Source organism: Oryx dammah, unplaced genomic scaffold (assembly GCF_014754425.2).
Source record: "Oryx dammah isolate SB20612 unplaced genomic scaffold, SCBI_Odam_1.1 HiC_scaffold_10, whole genome shotgun sequence".
Taxonomy (NCBI): Eukaryota; Metazoa; Chordata; class Mammalia; order Artiodactyla; family Bovidae; genus Oryx; species Oryx dammah.
Window position 1 is genome coordinate 80,339,491 of NW_024070194.1, and position 15,566 is coordinate 80,355,056.

Genomic DNA, 15,566 nt, shown 5'->3' on the forward strand with positions numbered 1-15,566 from the left:
CACTTTTGGAAACCAAGACACGTACATAAATAGTTTGTGGTATTTAAAAAAAAGCTTATTCTTAAACTAATGTGATAATCCACTACACAGGACCTATTAAAATTGCATTATTTTGCATACAGGCAAAGAGAAACAAATTATTTTAGTTTGTTTCCTTGTAAATCAGGACAAAAGCAACACAATCAACAACAACAAAAATAACACCTTCAGAAGTGATCAATATTTAATTGAGATCAATACTCCAGGATGAATAAACTATTGACTCATATCAGTCAATTCATTTGTTAAAAAAATGGCCAGGCCATTTTGTTTACCTGGTAACATTTTAGATCATCAAACTGATCTCACCAATAAAAGCCAACAAATAACCAAATAAGGTAACTTGTTGAGATTTTTAAAAATCATGCTTTCAAATGTCCCCAGTTAAAATTTGAGAGTTCATTCCTAGACTAGGAGCACATAATCATGAATACATTGAATCTGAAAATAAAAATGACCTATAGGTCAGGAAATTCATATGATAGCAAAACAGAAAGGTCTTTGTTCCAAGTATATTGGTGTTTTGAAAGGCTGTTAGTCAATTTCATGTTGTATCCATTCTAGGAGTTTTATTTGACATTACTTAATGTCTGTCTAGTCAAGGCTGTGGTTTTTCCAGTGGTCATGTATGGATGTGAGAGTTGGACTGTGAAGAAAGCTGAGTGTCGAAGAATTGATGCTTTTGAACTGTAGTGTTGGAGAAGACTCTTGAGAGTCCCTTGGACTGCAAGAAGATCCAACCAGTCCATCCTAAAGGAGATCAGTTCTGGGTGTTCACTGGAAGGACAGATGCTGAAGATGAAACTCCAGTACTTTGGCCACCTCATGCGAAGAGTTGACTGGTTGGAAAAGACCCTGATGCTGGGAGGGATTGGGGGCAGGAGGAGAAGGGGACGAGAGACGATGAGATGGCTGGATGGCATCACAACTCGATGGACATGAGTTTCTGAGTGAACTCCGGGAGTTGGTGATGGACAGGGAGGCCTGGCGTGCTGTGATTCATGCTGCAAAGAGTCGGATATGACTGAGTGACTGAACTGAACTGAATTTGACTTTATCATAAGGGAAGTAAAGTAATATTTTTAATTGTTATATCCTCTTCACAGCTCATGACATCAAAGTGGTCCTTTTAGTAAAAGTACACAGTATGTTGCAGTTGTGAAACTGTTGGCAGCCATAGGCAGAAATTTACTTTATGATTTGATTCCCACATCAGGGCTTCAGAAAATACTATCTTCTTGTCTATGGGGTCCTATCTTATTTGAAGGAAAACCCAATATTCTTACTGTCTAAAGTCTGGAATAATTCTGGTTAAGTCTAATCCCAGTCTTCTCCTAAGATATTTGTGAAATTCTCTTCTACTAGAATTTCTTAAGATACTGGGGTCAACAAAGATAAGCTGATCTTTGATCGTTGATGTTTGTTAGCTAAGCAGCTGTGACCAAGTTATTCTCATCTTTAAGGCCTCGGCCTTCTCATGCGGTTAGTGGGTCAGACTGTAATCCTTGCTACACATGATGACTGACAGTAACAAGGCTGTCATCCAGGGAATCAGCCCAGTACCCAGCTTATGGTACTGGCATTACTAATTATCAATAAACATACTGTAGAAGAATTATACATGCCTTTGTCCATCGTCTAGTAATGAAATCTCAAATGCTAACTGAGAATACACCTAAATGCCCAAACACTTATTTTTAGAAAAATCACCTTATTTGTCTGCCCTAGGTTTTGTGATTCTATCAGGATATAATCATTTCATCACATGGTTAATTTTTTCTTTTGAAGACTCTTGTAAGTAGATGCACTGAGCATGTAAATATTATCCCTATAAATACGCTGTATTTCATGGGCAGTGGGTGGGAGAAGACAGAATAAACAGCAGTTAGTAACACCTGTTCAATATTGAATGACCACATAGTTTCTAATAATGAAAACAAAATGCACAATGGAATTGTTGTTACCTTTTTGCTGTTTTCATGTTCAAGGTCATCTGAAGCCTAAATTAGAGAAAGAAAATAATTTACTTCTCTAAAGGGAGAAACTCCAAGTTTACTAGCCCAACACCTGTGGATATTTAAATACGTTAGATAGTTATCTGTACACCTATTTATCTGTTAAGATAGGAAATTACTGGTGACATAAAGCCACAGATAGAGTGAGAACTGAAAGGATATCATGGTGTAACTCTCTTCCACACCAGAAAAGCTCATCTTAATGCTTATCTCCGTTTTGGCTGATAGTCTTCACCTATTTCAGTGCTTCCTTAAGGTAATTTAGTTAGTGATCTAGTGATAGGGCTTGGGAAATAACTGATGTGACCACCTCCTCTGGTATGTAAAGGATCACTCTTTAGCAAGTCAACACTCATGTCTGGGTTCGGATAAAGGCAGAATAATGAGTTTAGTAGGCATCTAATAATCTGAAAGTAGCTGCAATGCTCTCTATCAGAAAAGGTAAATGTAATGGTAGTATTCTCTTGGCTTTGCTCAGCAGATAAATTTGGTCTCGTTTTCTTAGTACCTACTGTATACACCTACCTGCATCTTCATCCATTGTCTTTAATGATGAAGTACTACTGCTCCCATAAAGACCATGTCAAAGGATTCAGTCATCACCCTGGATTTATTTATCCTAAAATTAACTGCCTCTGGACTCCTGGGTTCCCTTTAACCACTGGTTCCCCTTCACAGCAAAACTGCTTAAAAGTATTGCTTCTCCTCATTCAGATGTGTCTGCTCAAGGGGTCCCCACCTGCCCCGAAACTCCTCTTTTCAAGGTCACCGTGACTCCAGGCTAGCGATCCTGTGTGCACTCTCGCATCTTCTTACTCTATCACTCACTAGTATTAAAAACCAACCACTTTGCCAGGCCCCAGTGCGGGGTGGGGAATGAGAGGCTCAAAGGGTATGAACTTCCGGTTATAAGATGAGTAAGTCCTGGGGATGTCACGGAGAGCATGGTGACAAGACTTAACAATACTATGTTCCATGCCAGGTGGTGAGGGTGGTGAATCAGCCTGCCAGTACAGGAGACATGAGAGACACAGGTTCGATCCCCGGGTCAGGAAGATCCCCTGAAGGAGGAAATGGCAATCCACTCTGTATTCTTGCCTGGAGAATCCATCGACAGAGGAGCCTGGTGGACTACAGTCCACTGGGGTAGAGAAGAGTCGGATAGGACAAAGTGACTTAGCACGCACACATACTTGAAAGGTGCTAAGACAGCAGACCATAAATGTTTCCATAACACACACACACACACACAAAGGTGATTAATATACTGGTGCTTATACTATGTTAGGAGGGAGATGAGACCTCCAATGGGTAGCACTGATTTTCTAATGAGGGTTTGCTGGGATGATTGGGGTCATTAACTCGATGATCTGAACAGCACCACCTTTGCTGCTGGGGTGCTGCTGCTGTCTTCCTGATCACATGTCATAAGGAAATAAATAACATTTGAAGGACATGGGCTGCAGAGGTAGGGGTCAACACTAGGCATGACCGAAGAGTCATTGTACTGTACGTGCCTCGAGGTCAGATATTGATTCTGGCCACCCCACTGAGAAGGGGAATTACAGGCTACCTTATTCTCTTGTGGCTCTCACATTTCTGAAATGTCATAGCTACCAGCTGCCATCTCTTGGAAGTCATGAAAGCAAATACCACCAAGACTCTGACCTTCTTGACACTATTGGCAATAGCTTCCTTGTGACCCAAGTCATCTGCAGAAAGTTCATTTCCATATTTGTATTCAGGGTGAGCTTCCTCCTCTTGCTCAGCTGTGGGAAAGACAAAAGAAAAATTCATGAAGCTAACAACACTAAGGGGTCAGGTCTCCTCTGTAATTTGGGGTAGAACAGAAGCACTTTTAGATCAGAAGGAAGCTAAATGAAAACAGGAAAGTTTTAAAAAATAATTTTTTTCTAATTAAACCCTCACTAAACTCTCATCTAATCAAGGTCAAGGAGGATGTCCTGTTATTTCTCCTGCACCGAGCATTATTTTACTGAATATAGTTGGTTGAAAATATTGTCTTAGCTTCAGGTGTATAGCAAAGTCACTCAGTCATATATATATACTGATTATTTTCCATTACAGGTCATTGTAGATCTAAAATACTGTTCTTGTGTTACACAGAAAATCATTGTTAGCATGGTTTTTTAAATGCTTCACCCTTTTATAAGCCTTTCTTATGTGAATGATTACTTCTATCCTAGTATATACAATAACCCTAAAAATTAAAGGATAGTTTGATCTTCTATGACACCCAGAGAAAACAAGATACAAGAGAAGGAAAATACAACTGATAATTCTGAAAAAGAGTCAAAAACGTCCACTTGAATGTTATGGGCATCATGACTTGTGGCTGGGAGAGGTGGGATACAGAAAAGAAAGAACTTGGAAGGACTTACTGCTTCTGTAAATCATTTGCCAAATCTGGCTTAGGTTTAAAAGACTCTGAAGTCCTTCCTGGGGTTCATGGTGGGGAAGGAGCAGGAAGTGGGTGCTATATCAGGCTGGTACCCCAGGAGCCTGGACTGAGCTAAGTGGAGAGGCAGAAATGCCATTATTCAATCTATCAGTTCAGGAAATTACAAGAACTCTGGTATCCACCTAAGGCTGTCAGTGGAAAAAGGATTGCCTGTTGGAAAATTAGCCACCTACTGGTGGGTATGGGAGCTGTATTCCCATGACGCCCATCCTGCAGGGGCTCCCAGAAATTTGCCTAAAAACTAGCCAGGAATAGGAGACAGCCACAGGCCATAAGATAAAGTCAACACAAATCCACACTGTCACTACACTGAGCACGAGGGACCTTTACTACAAAAACAAAACCAAAAAAACACTGAAAATATTTCTGAGAGAGGTGAACAGGGCCATAAGAATTAGATGTATTTTTCTTTTTTTTTAAATAGTATGTTTAAAAGGTGGAAAGGAGAATGTAAGAACAGGAGTAGATGAAAACCTTTCACTGATTCTAAGGTGCATTTCCGCCCATGGTGGAATATATCTAATATGGCCAAGTATCCTTGAACTGATGGCATTTTATAATGCACCAGAAGCAGTTTTCGTTCTTTTAGAACAGCAGTGCCTTTCAATCGGCAGTGTCTTAGGTTCAGACGTTTGGATGACTTTATGCAAGGTGCCATTCCAGGGAGGGGATGAAGGCAAGGGAAAGCAGTGAGATACCTTCTCCTTCTGGAACTGATATTCTGGTGATGGGCTATTCTGGAGGCAGATGATTTTTTCTTAAAGTAGGTCATCTTGGCTTTAGGCAGGAAAAAAGGATCTGAGAAACTGAAAGAGGTCTCAAAATAATCTAGGCTAATGTATTCACTTATATTTAAAATAACCAGATTCACAGATATGATTTGATGTGTCTGAAGTCACAGAGTCAGAATATGAACCTAGATTCTCAGGCTTCCTAGACTAAAGCTCTTAATGTGACACTGGATTTCCGTGACCAACAGTCTGGGACCAAGATTTTGAAACCTCTGACCATCACTATTGAATTTCACTTTTATATCTAGTTTAACCTGCCCAGCCAGATATAAACTACTTGAATTTCAAGGGGGGTATAGTCCATAGAAGTGGTTGAGACTTAATAACTGCTTTGAGAGGGTTGTACAACTAAAGGTTAGCATCTCTTGATGGCGTAACACCAACAGCCACACACAATGTTGGTATTCCCCACTTCTCATCCGGTGTCATCTTTAGGGTTTTCTATGTATAATACAAGGGATTTGTATTAATTTTGTATCCTGCAACTCGACTCAACTCATTGATCAGCTCTAGTAATTTTCTGGTGGTATCTTTAGGGTTTCCTATGTATAAACCTGCTCATCTGAATCTATGTCCAGCCTAAGATCTGGACACACATATTCACTGACTGAGAGCCTTTTTTATTTTCCAAAGCCTTCAGGCAGGTCTGCCCTCTTGAACGGTGCTTGGTTTCCTCTTGAAGTATTTAAATTAGAGACTCCTCATTCAAGTGTAGTAGGATCGTACTGTGAGAGAGGGTAATTACAGCCAACTGGTTGACCAGAACTAAACTCAAGTATGACTGAGGGGCCATAAGACTCATATGTAACGGGGATAGTAGACATCTCTCCCATTAGAGAGAAACTCAGTTACGTGTGAGTCAATGCATTTCTGTCAGAACAACTAAAACTTTACCACAAACTTTTCTGGAATATCATGGGAGTTACTAGAGGCAAATTTATTTTGTCTCTAGGGATAATGAGCACCTGCATAAAAGTTGGGAAAGCAGCCTTAAGGATGATAAGTGGCTCATACTGGCCCCTCATTTTAGATGAATGTGTGTGTTCAAGAAACTTCACATTTCTGACTCATCATTGATATTGTTTCTCCTTTTTTAAAGACAAACAATGATTTTGCAGATTTCTGTTCTTTATATTTCTATACATTAGAAGGACAACGTTGTGGGGTGCAAAAGGACTTGACCCTGGAGTCAAGGCAATTTGAGATTGAGTCTTCGTGTCATTGCCAACCAGCTGTGGCACATGTAACATATGTTATTTATCTAAGCTTCAGTTTCTTCATCTGAAAAATGAATGTAATAACTGTTTCATTAGGCTGCATAAAGGTTAGAGGAGGCACTGATGTAAAGCACTCGATCACAGTTGGTACAACAATTGTAGCTGTTGTTATTATTAATATTATTATTTTTCTTAATGTGTTTCATTATTCGATAGCTTTACTGGATTATTATCTAGTAACACCTTACATGTTTTTGATTATCATCTATGAAAGTTAACTTAAAGTTAAGGGGGAGTTTTTATAAAATATTCAGACTTTCAAGGTTTAAAAGTACTTTATTGATCTTTTAAATATTTTTATTGGCGTATAACTGATTTACAATGTTGTGTTAGTTTCAAGCATACAGTGAAGAGATTCAGTTATACACATATATTTATCCAATCTTTTTCAGTTTCTTTTCTCGTACAGGTTATTACAGAATACTGAGTGGGTGCCTGTTAGTTAGCTATTTTATATGTAGTTGTGTGTTGATAGATTCAAGGGATTAGATCTGGTAGACAGAGTACCTGAAGAACTATGGATGGAGGTTCGTGACATCGTGCAGGAGGCAGTGATCAAGACCATCCCCAAGAAAAAAGAAATGCAAAAAGGCAAAATGGTTGTCTAAGAAGGCCTTACAAATAGCTGAGAAAAGAAGAGAAGTGAAAAGCAAAGGAGAAAAGGAAAGATATACCCATTTGAATGCAGAGTTCCAAAGAAGAGCAAGGAGAGATAAGAAAGCCTTCTTCAGTGAGCATTGGAAGAAATAGAGGAAAACAATAGAATGTGAAAGACTAGTTTTGTGCTGGCAAGATGGTGGGGTAGAAGGATGTGGACACTCATCTTCTGTGAGAACTTCAAAATAACAACTCGCTGCTAAACAACCATCAACAGGAGAATGCTGGATCCGACCCAGAAAAGATACCCCACGTCCAAGGGCAAAGGAGAAGCCCCAGTAAGACGGTAGGAGGGGTGAAACGGCATTTAGAAACAAACCCCATACCTGCCAGAGATGCTCAGAGGGTTCAAACAAAACCTTGTGTGCACCAGGACCCAGAGACTGCACAGAGACTGACCAGACCTGTGTTTGAGTCTCCTGTACAGGCAGGAGTCAGCAGTGGCCTGCCGCAGGGGCTCTGGGTGCAGCTACCTGGTCACACAGCCTGCGGCATAAGCCCTCCTGGGGGAGGTCACCCTTAACCCCACCATAAAGCAGCAGAGCAGACAACCCACAAACTGCAGAACAATTATCCCAAAGAAATCCTTGCACTGTTAAGAAAGTTCTAGGACCCACAACAGATTTCCCAACCTGGGGATCTAGCAAAGGGACTGAGAACTCCCAGATAATTTGACTTTGGAGGCCAGTGGGATTTGATTATAGAACTTACACAGGACTGCAGAAACAGACCTTTGGAGGGCACAAACAAAACCTTGTGGGCACCAGGACCTAGGAGAAAGGAGCAGTAACTCCACAAGAGACTGACCCAGACTTGCCTGTGAGTGTCCAGGAGTCTCCAGTGGAGGCAGTGGGTTGGCGGTGGCCTGCTGCGGGGTCGGGGGCACTGTGTATGGCCGTGCACGCATGGGACCTTTTGAAGGAGGCCGCCATTATCTTCATTACCTCCACCATAGTTTGGTCTCAGGTCAAAAAATAAGGAGGGAACAGAGCCTCACCCATTAACAGAAAATTGGATTAAAGATTTACTGAGCATGGCCCCGCCCATCAGAACAAGTCCCAGTTTCCCCCCCAGTCAGTTTCTCCCATCAGGAAAATTCCATAAACCTCTTTCCTTATCCTTCAGAGGGCAGATAGATTGAAAACCACAACCACAGGAAACTAATCAAACTGATCACATGGACCACAGCCTTGTCTAACTCAGTAAAACTATGAGCCATGCTGTGTAGGGCCACCCAAGAAGGATGAGTCAGGGTGGAGAGTTCTGACAAAACATGGTCCACTGGAGAAGGGAATGGCAAACCATTTCAGTATTCTTGCCTCGAGAATCCCAAGAACATTATGAAAAGGCAAAAAGATAGGACACTGAAAGATGAACTCCCCAGGTCGGTAGGTGCCCAATATGCTACTGGAGAAAAGTGGAGAAATAGTTCCAGAAAGAATGAAGCTAAAGAGAAAACAATGCTCAGTTGTTGATGTGACTGGTGATGGAAGTAAAGTCCAGTGCTGTAAAGAGCAATATTGCATAGGAACCTGGAATCTTAGGTTCATGGATCAAGGCAAACTGGGAGTGGTCAAACAGGAGATGTCAAGAGTGAATGACATTCATTTACGAATCAGTGAACTAAAATGGACTGGAATGGGCGAATTTAATTCAGATGACCATTATAAGTATTGCTGTGGGCAAGAATCCCTTAGAAAAAATGGAATAGCCCTCATAGTCAACAAAAGAGTCCAAAATGCCAGTACTTGGATGCAGTCTCAAAAATGACAGAGTGATCTCTGTTTGTTTCCAAGTCAAGCCATTCAATATCACGGTAATCCAAGTCTATGCCCCAATCACTAATGCTGAAGAAGTTGAAGCTGAATGGTTCTATGAAGACCTATAAGACATTCTAGAACTAACACCCAAAAAAGATGTCCTTTTCATTATAGGGGACTGGAACATAAAAGTATGAAGTCAAGAGATACCTAGAGTAACAGGCAAATTTGGCCTTGGAGTACAGAAAGAAGCAGGGCAAAGGCTAACAGAGTTTTGCCAAGAGAATGCTCTGGTCATAGAAAACACCCTCTTCCAACAACACAAGAGAAGACTGAACCATGAACATTATCAGATGGTCAACACCGAAATCAGATTATTATATTCTTTGCATCCAAAGATGGAGAAGCTCTGTACAGTCAGCAAAAACAATACCGAGAGCTGACTGTGGCTCAGATCATGAACTCCCTATTGCCAAATTCAGACTTAAATTGAACAAAGTAGGAAAAACCACTAGACCATTCAGGTATGACCTAAATCAAATCCCTTAGATTACAGTAGAAGTGACAAAAAGGTTAAAGGGATTAGATGTGATAGAGTGCTTGAAGAACTATGGACAGAAGTTTTCGACATTGTATAGGAGGCAGTGATTAAAACCATTCCCAAGAAAAAGAAATTGTAAAAAGGCAAAATGCTTGTCTGAGCAGGCCTTAAAAATACCTGAGAAAAGAAGAGAAGCTAAAGGCAAAGGAAAAAAGGAAAGATATTCTCATTTGAATGCAGAGTTCCAAAGAATAGCAAGGAGAGATAAGAAAGCCTTCCTCAGTGATCAATGCAAAGAAGTAGAGGAAAACAATAGAATGGGAGAGACTAGAGATCTCTTCAAGAACATTAGAGATACCAAGGGAACATTTCAAGCAAAGGTGGGCACAATAAAGGACAGAAATGGTATGGACCTAACAGAAGCAGAAGATATTAAGAAGAGGTGGCAAGAATACACAGAAGAGCTATACAAAAAAGATCTTCATGACCCAGATAACCATGATGGTGTGATCACTCACCTAGAGCCAGACATACTAGAATGCGAAGTCAAGTGGCCTTTAGAAAGCATCACTATTAACAAAGCTAGTGGAGGTGATGGAATTCCAGTTGAGCTATTTCAGATCCTAAAAGATGATGCTGTGAAAATGTTGCACTCAATACGCCAGCAAATTTGGAAAACACAGCAGTGGCCACAGGACTGAAAATGTCAGTTTTTATTCCAATCCCAAAGAGGAGCAATACCAAAGAATGTTTAAACTACTGCACGATTGCACTCATCTCACACGCTAGCAAAGTAATGCTCAAAATTCTCCAAGCCAGGCTTCAACTTCCCTTGTAGCTCAGTAGGTAAAGAATGTGCCTGCTATGCAGAAGACCCATGTTTGATTCGTGGGTCAGGGAAATCCCCTGGAGAAGGAAATGGAAACCAACTCTAGTATTCTTGCCTAGAGAATCCCAAGGACAGAGGGGACTGGCAGGCTACTGTCCATGGGGTTGCAAGAGTTGGACACGACTTAGCAAATAAACTACCACCATTATCAGGCTTCAATAGTACATGAACCATGAACTTCAAGATGTTCAAGCTGGATTTAGAAAAGGCAGGGGAACCAGAGATCAAATTGCTAACATCACTGGTTCATAGGAAAAGCAAGAGAGTTCCAGAAAAACTGGGTTTTTGAGTACACCAAATTCTTTGACTGTGTAGATCACAACAAACTGTGGAAAATTCTTAAAGAGATGGGAATACCAGACCACCTCACCTGCCTCCTGAGAAAACTTTATGCAGGTAAAGAGGCAACAGTTAGAACTGGACATGGAATAACAGACTGGTTTCAGACTGGTTTCCAAATTCGGAAAGGAGTACATCAAGGCTGTACATTGTCACCCTGCTTATTTAACTTCTATGCAGAGTACATCATGTAAAATGCCAGGGCAGATGAAACACAAGCTGGAATCAAGATTTCTGGGAGAATTATCAATAGCCTCAGATATGCAGATGACATCACCCTTATGACAGAAAGTGAAGAGATGCTGAAAATCCTCTAGAAGAAAATGAAAGAGGAAGGTGGAAAAGATGGCTTAAAACTAAACTTTCAGAAAACTAAGATCATGCCATCCAGCGCCTTCATTCCATGGCAAATAGATGGAGAAACAGTGGAAACAGTGACAGACTTTATTTCTGGGGGCTCCAAAATCACTGCAGATGCTGACTGTAGCCATGAAATTAAAAGACGCTTGCTCCTTGGAAGAAAAGCTATGACCAAACTAGACAGCATATTAAAAAGCAGAGACATTACTTTGCTGACAAAGGTCCATCTAGTCAAAGCTATGGTTTCTCCAGTAGTCAAGTATGGATGTGAGAGTTGGACTATAAAGAAAGCTGAGCACTGAAGAATTGATGCTCTTGAGGTGTGGTGTTGCAGAAGACTCTTGAGAGTCCCTTGGACTGCAAGGAGATTCAACCAGTCCCTCCTAAAGGAAATCAGTCCTGAATATTCATTGGAAGGACTGATGCTGAAGCAGAAACTCCAATACTTTGGCCACCTGATGTGAAGAACTGACTCATTGGAAAAGACCCTGATGCTGGGAAAGATTAAAGGCGGGAGGAGAAGGGACAGAGGATGAGGTGGTTGGATGGCATGACCGACTGGATGGATATGAGTTTGAGCAAGCTCCAGGAGTTGGTGATGGACAGGGAAGCTTGGCAGGCTGCAGTCCATGGGATCACAAAGAATCAGACACAACAGAGCGACTAAACTGAACTGAACTGAGTTGTGTGTTTATGTTGATCCTAATCTCCCAATTTATCCCTTCCTCTGACATTTCCTTTGGTAACCATAAATTTGATTTCAAGGTCTGTGTTTTGTTTTTGTTTTGTAAATAAATTCATTTGTATCATTTTTTATTGATCTGTTTAAATACATTCCTTTTAAGATTTTATTTTTAAATCTTGTTCAGGTTTATGATTTGCAAAAAGTGTGAAATCAAATAATAGGCAATGTGGCAGACTGCATTTTCCAAAGACAGCTGCAATAATATCAGTTTCCCACTGACTCTTCCACAATGTGATCTAGTTACTCACCCACCCACCAGAACGTGGGTGGGTCTGAAGTAAGACTGCGCTAATGAATAAAATACAGGGGAAGCAATGGTATGCCATTCCCAAGCATAGCTTTTAAATTGTTTAGCTGCTTCTGTTTTCTGCCCTTTGGAACACTAGCTCTCAGGACATTTCATCAAGGAGGTTGGCCACCGTGCTATGAGAAGTCCATGCCACAGAGAAAGGCCACATGGGGTGCCTGTGCCAACAGATCCAACTGACCTGTCACAGCCAGCCAATGTCAACCACCAGCTCCAAGTGAGCCATCAGGCGCTGGCTCAGGGGACCTTCAGATGACTCTTGATGTCGTCTGCTGGCAACCACGTGAGGAACCAAAGGGAAAGCCCCCAGCCTGAGCCCAGGTGACCCACCAGGAGAGACAGCAGTAAAGTGTTTTGGGGTGGTTTGTTGCAGAGTAATAGATGACCATAACGGGCATTGATTAAATACCGTCAGCTAACTCTAGCCTCCCTGCTGTTTGTATAAAACATGTGAAAGTAAGTCATGTTCCCATGGTTTGGACATGCAACATAAATCACTAAAGCGTCTTCCATAGTCAGGAATCTTTTTTAGGGGCTGTGAGTATGATTAGTTGGTTTTCACAGCTTTTAGGTTTTTATCTATAATGTCAAACTTTCTTAAAATCTACTCTTCTATTTCAGATGTTTATATAAAAAATAGTTTCTACAAGCATTTCTAAATTATTTAGCCCAAAAGCACTACTTAAACTCAAGGCTCTAACTAACAGACACACAGTGCATACACAAGCTATTCTGTTAATAAATTTTCATGTCATTTGTTAACCAATCCTCATGCTACATAACAAATAATTTTCTAACAACATTCACAATCTTTCAAATGACCTATTTAAAACCAAAGGTTATGGTTGTGGCTATATGGCCAAAGTAAAATAGAAGGTAATAGCAAATACTGAAATATTTTGAGCAAAGCTGCCTTTGCAAAAATTATTCTCTCTACTAGAATATGGCTAATTGTAGTGAGATGGTTATTTGAAGGAATTTGAACTTGAAAGTTTGATTCTGGCTTTGAGTTTCTAATTCACTATATGTGCACATAAACAAAGCATTTACTGAGGCTCCCTACCCATGTTCCTTCCCTTTTAACTTGCCTGAACGGCTGTCATGAGTAACAACACTGATGTTCATGTTTTGCTGATAGGAAGGGACTACAAAAATGTTCTTTTTATTCTAAGCCCTGTCTTTGATAGCAAGTGTTTCAGGGATCCTCTGACTGTGAGTTTCTGCTGAACAGCTGAAGGCACAGCAGAAAAGGAGATGACTAAGCTACTAAAATCGAGTGTGTAGGGAAATTCTAAGCCATACTATTTGGAAAAGTACTCCTAAATACCAGAAGATTAAGGATGGTGCAGGTACCTACAAGAAATTAAAATGTCACATGATATAAAAGGGTCCATGAGACAAATTTAGGTTTTCCTTATTTTAAAAAAGTATGTTTGTGAAGTGTAAATTAAAAAAAAAAGAACTACTCACCACTTTCTATTTCCTCTTCATTGTCATCCTCTAAGATGTTCACTGGGGCAGCGGATTCTCCTGCTTCCATCACGCTTTTCAAAGCTTCAAGCTGTTCTGTTATTAAAATAAGGAGATGGAGACAAGGGTTAGGTCACTTATAAAACCGGCTTAAAGACAGACATAAAGAAGGATGAAAAGGGAAGAGAAACCTATTGTCCAGGCTCCCAAGGCTCAGCCGTGGCCACAGTCTTTCCAGTCCTGGTGGCCTTGACTCCTGAAGGCCTGTGCAACTATGCCATAGTTGGGACATAGGGGAAATGCCCCATATCCTGGTTTAGAATATCCAGGCTGCAAAGTCACAGCTCAGTCCCTCAGAAGGATCTGAGGCTTGAGACAAAACCCAGAATTTGTAGCATATGGCACAGACCACGGTTCATGGCAACTACAGTTCAGTGACATAAGAGAAACTGGAAAACTTCAGGAAAAAAATATTTGCAACTGATACAATCCAGTTATTATCCTAATGTATAAAAAACCCTCAGAAGTCAATGAGATAGACACATGAAATAATTTTTAAATTGGGGAAATATAGGAGGGCAAATCATAAATAATAAAAAGAAACTAATCATCAAAGATATACAATTAAAAAATTAAAGTATTATTTTTCTTTTATTAGTTGTGAACACATATAAAAGATGCCCAATAGCCAGCATTAAAAATATTGCTGGGAAACAGGTGTTCTTCATATCTTATAGTGGACGTATAAACTGGTACAACTTTTCCAAAAGACAGCACGATAAGATACATCATGTAAAAAATGTACACATGCTTTGGCCAATCAACTCTAACTGTACCAAGTGATTACAAGGAGAAGGCTGCATAAATGTATAAAATTAACATCCAAGCATGTTCACCATTGTTTTCATAGCAATGAAAATCTATCAACTAGGGACTGGTTAAATTACACTATATTCCACATAATAAATGCTATATAGTGTTTCATATACTAGAATTTTAAAAAAGTTTTATATATTAGAATTAAAATTAGTATACAGATTTATATCTTACTGGATAAAAGAATACTTAATTGGTTGAATTAAAACTCACCAACAGTTAGTATATTTAATATGATCCCAACTTTGTTAAAAATGTGTGCATATGTCAAAAAGTACATGTGTATATATGTGTCTATAGTACATGTATATATGTGTAAAATATATAATTTAGTAGTTTTTTATTTTATTACATTTTTCTTTCTTGTTTTCATTTTCCTAAGGCATTATTGATATTGCAATAAAAATGAAGTGGAGTTAATATAATTTCAAAATTTTAGTTTAGAATATTCAGGGAAAAGCCACAATGCATTCATACCAATTTTTGATGTTATTCCTTCACTGAACTAAGAGATTTGTTGGAAGAACATACTTGCAAGGAAAATGTTTTCAGAAAACAGAGGGGGCAATGTCTATAGATAAAATCACCTCTGTCTGCCTGTCTGTCCCATTCACATCCACATTCTCATATTACCTACAACCCTGTTTATGTATGCATCACAGGGCAAACTGCAAAGGGTAACTTTTAAAGAGGACTTTAAACTGTATGAATGGATAAAGTGCTAGCTCCTTTATCTTGATAAATTCTAAAATGCCTTTTTTGCTTTTTCCTCATCTTTCTTGAGGATTCCTCCAAATGCTGTTCTATAAATACATGAATAGGTTTTCCCAATGCAAGAATGGGTTGATATAGAAACTAAACTTGAGTGGAAATGTGGCAACCTTGTTCTGAGCAACATATAGGCCATTAGACCCACTTCCTCCCCAGTCAGTGGTTTTAATGTATGTTTCATTTGAGATTGCTGAACTGTCTAAAGATGCAACGTGTGTATGCCTTCTGTCATTGATGAGTGCATCTG

The 15,566-nt window shown here is 39.8% G+C and overlaps 1 protein-coding gene across 7 annotated transcripts in view; it reads right to left on the reverse strand.

Annotated features, from left to right (window-relative positions):
* The window catches only part of PLCB4 (phospholipase C beta 4), a 478,191-nt gene that overhangs the window by 89,388 nt on the left and 373,237 nt on the right, over positions 1-15,566 (reverse strand). For 4 of the 7 annotated variants that reach the window (XM_040248315.1, XM_040248319.1, XM_040248316.1 and 1 more), the window contains exons 19-21: positions 13,673-13,768; positions 3,723-3,823; positions 2,004-2,039 (exon numbers count right to left, since the gene is read on the reverse strand). In XM_040248315.1, the coding sequence (XP_040104249.1) occupies positions 2,004-2,039; positions 3,723-3,823; positions 13,673-13,768 (233 nt within the window). The remainder of the gene's footprint in view (positions 1-2,003; positions 2,040-3,722; positions 3,824-13,672; positions 13,769-15,566) is intronic. The other 3 variants (XM_040248318.1, XM_040248317.1, XM_040248320.1) reach the window with 1 other exon arrangement.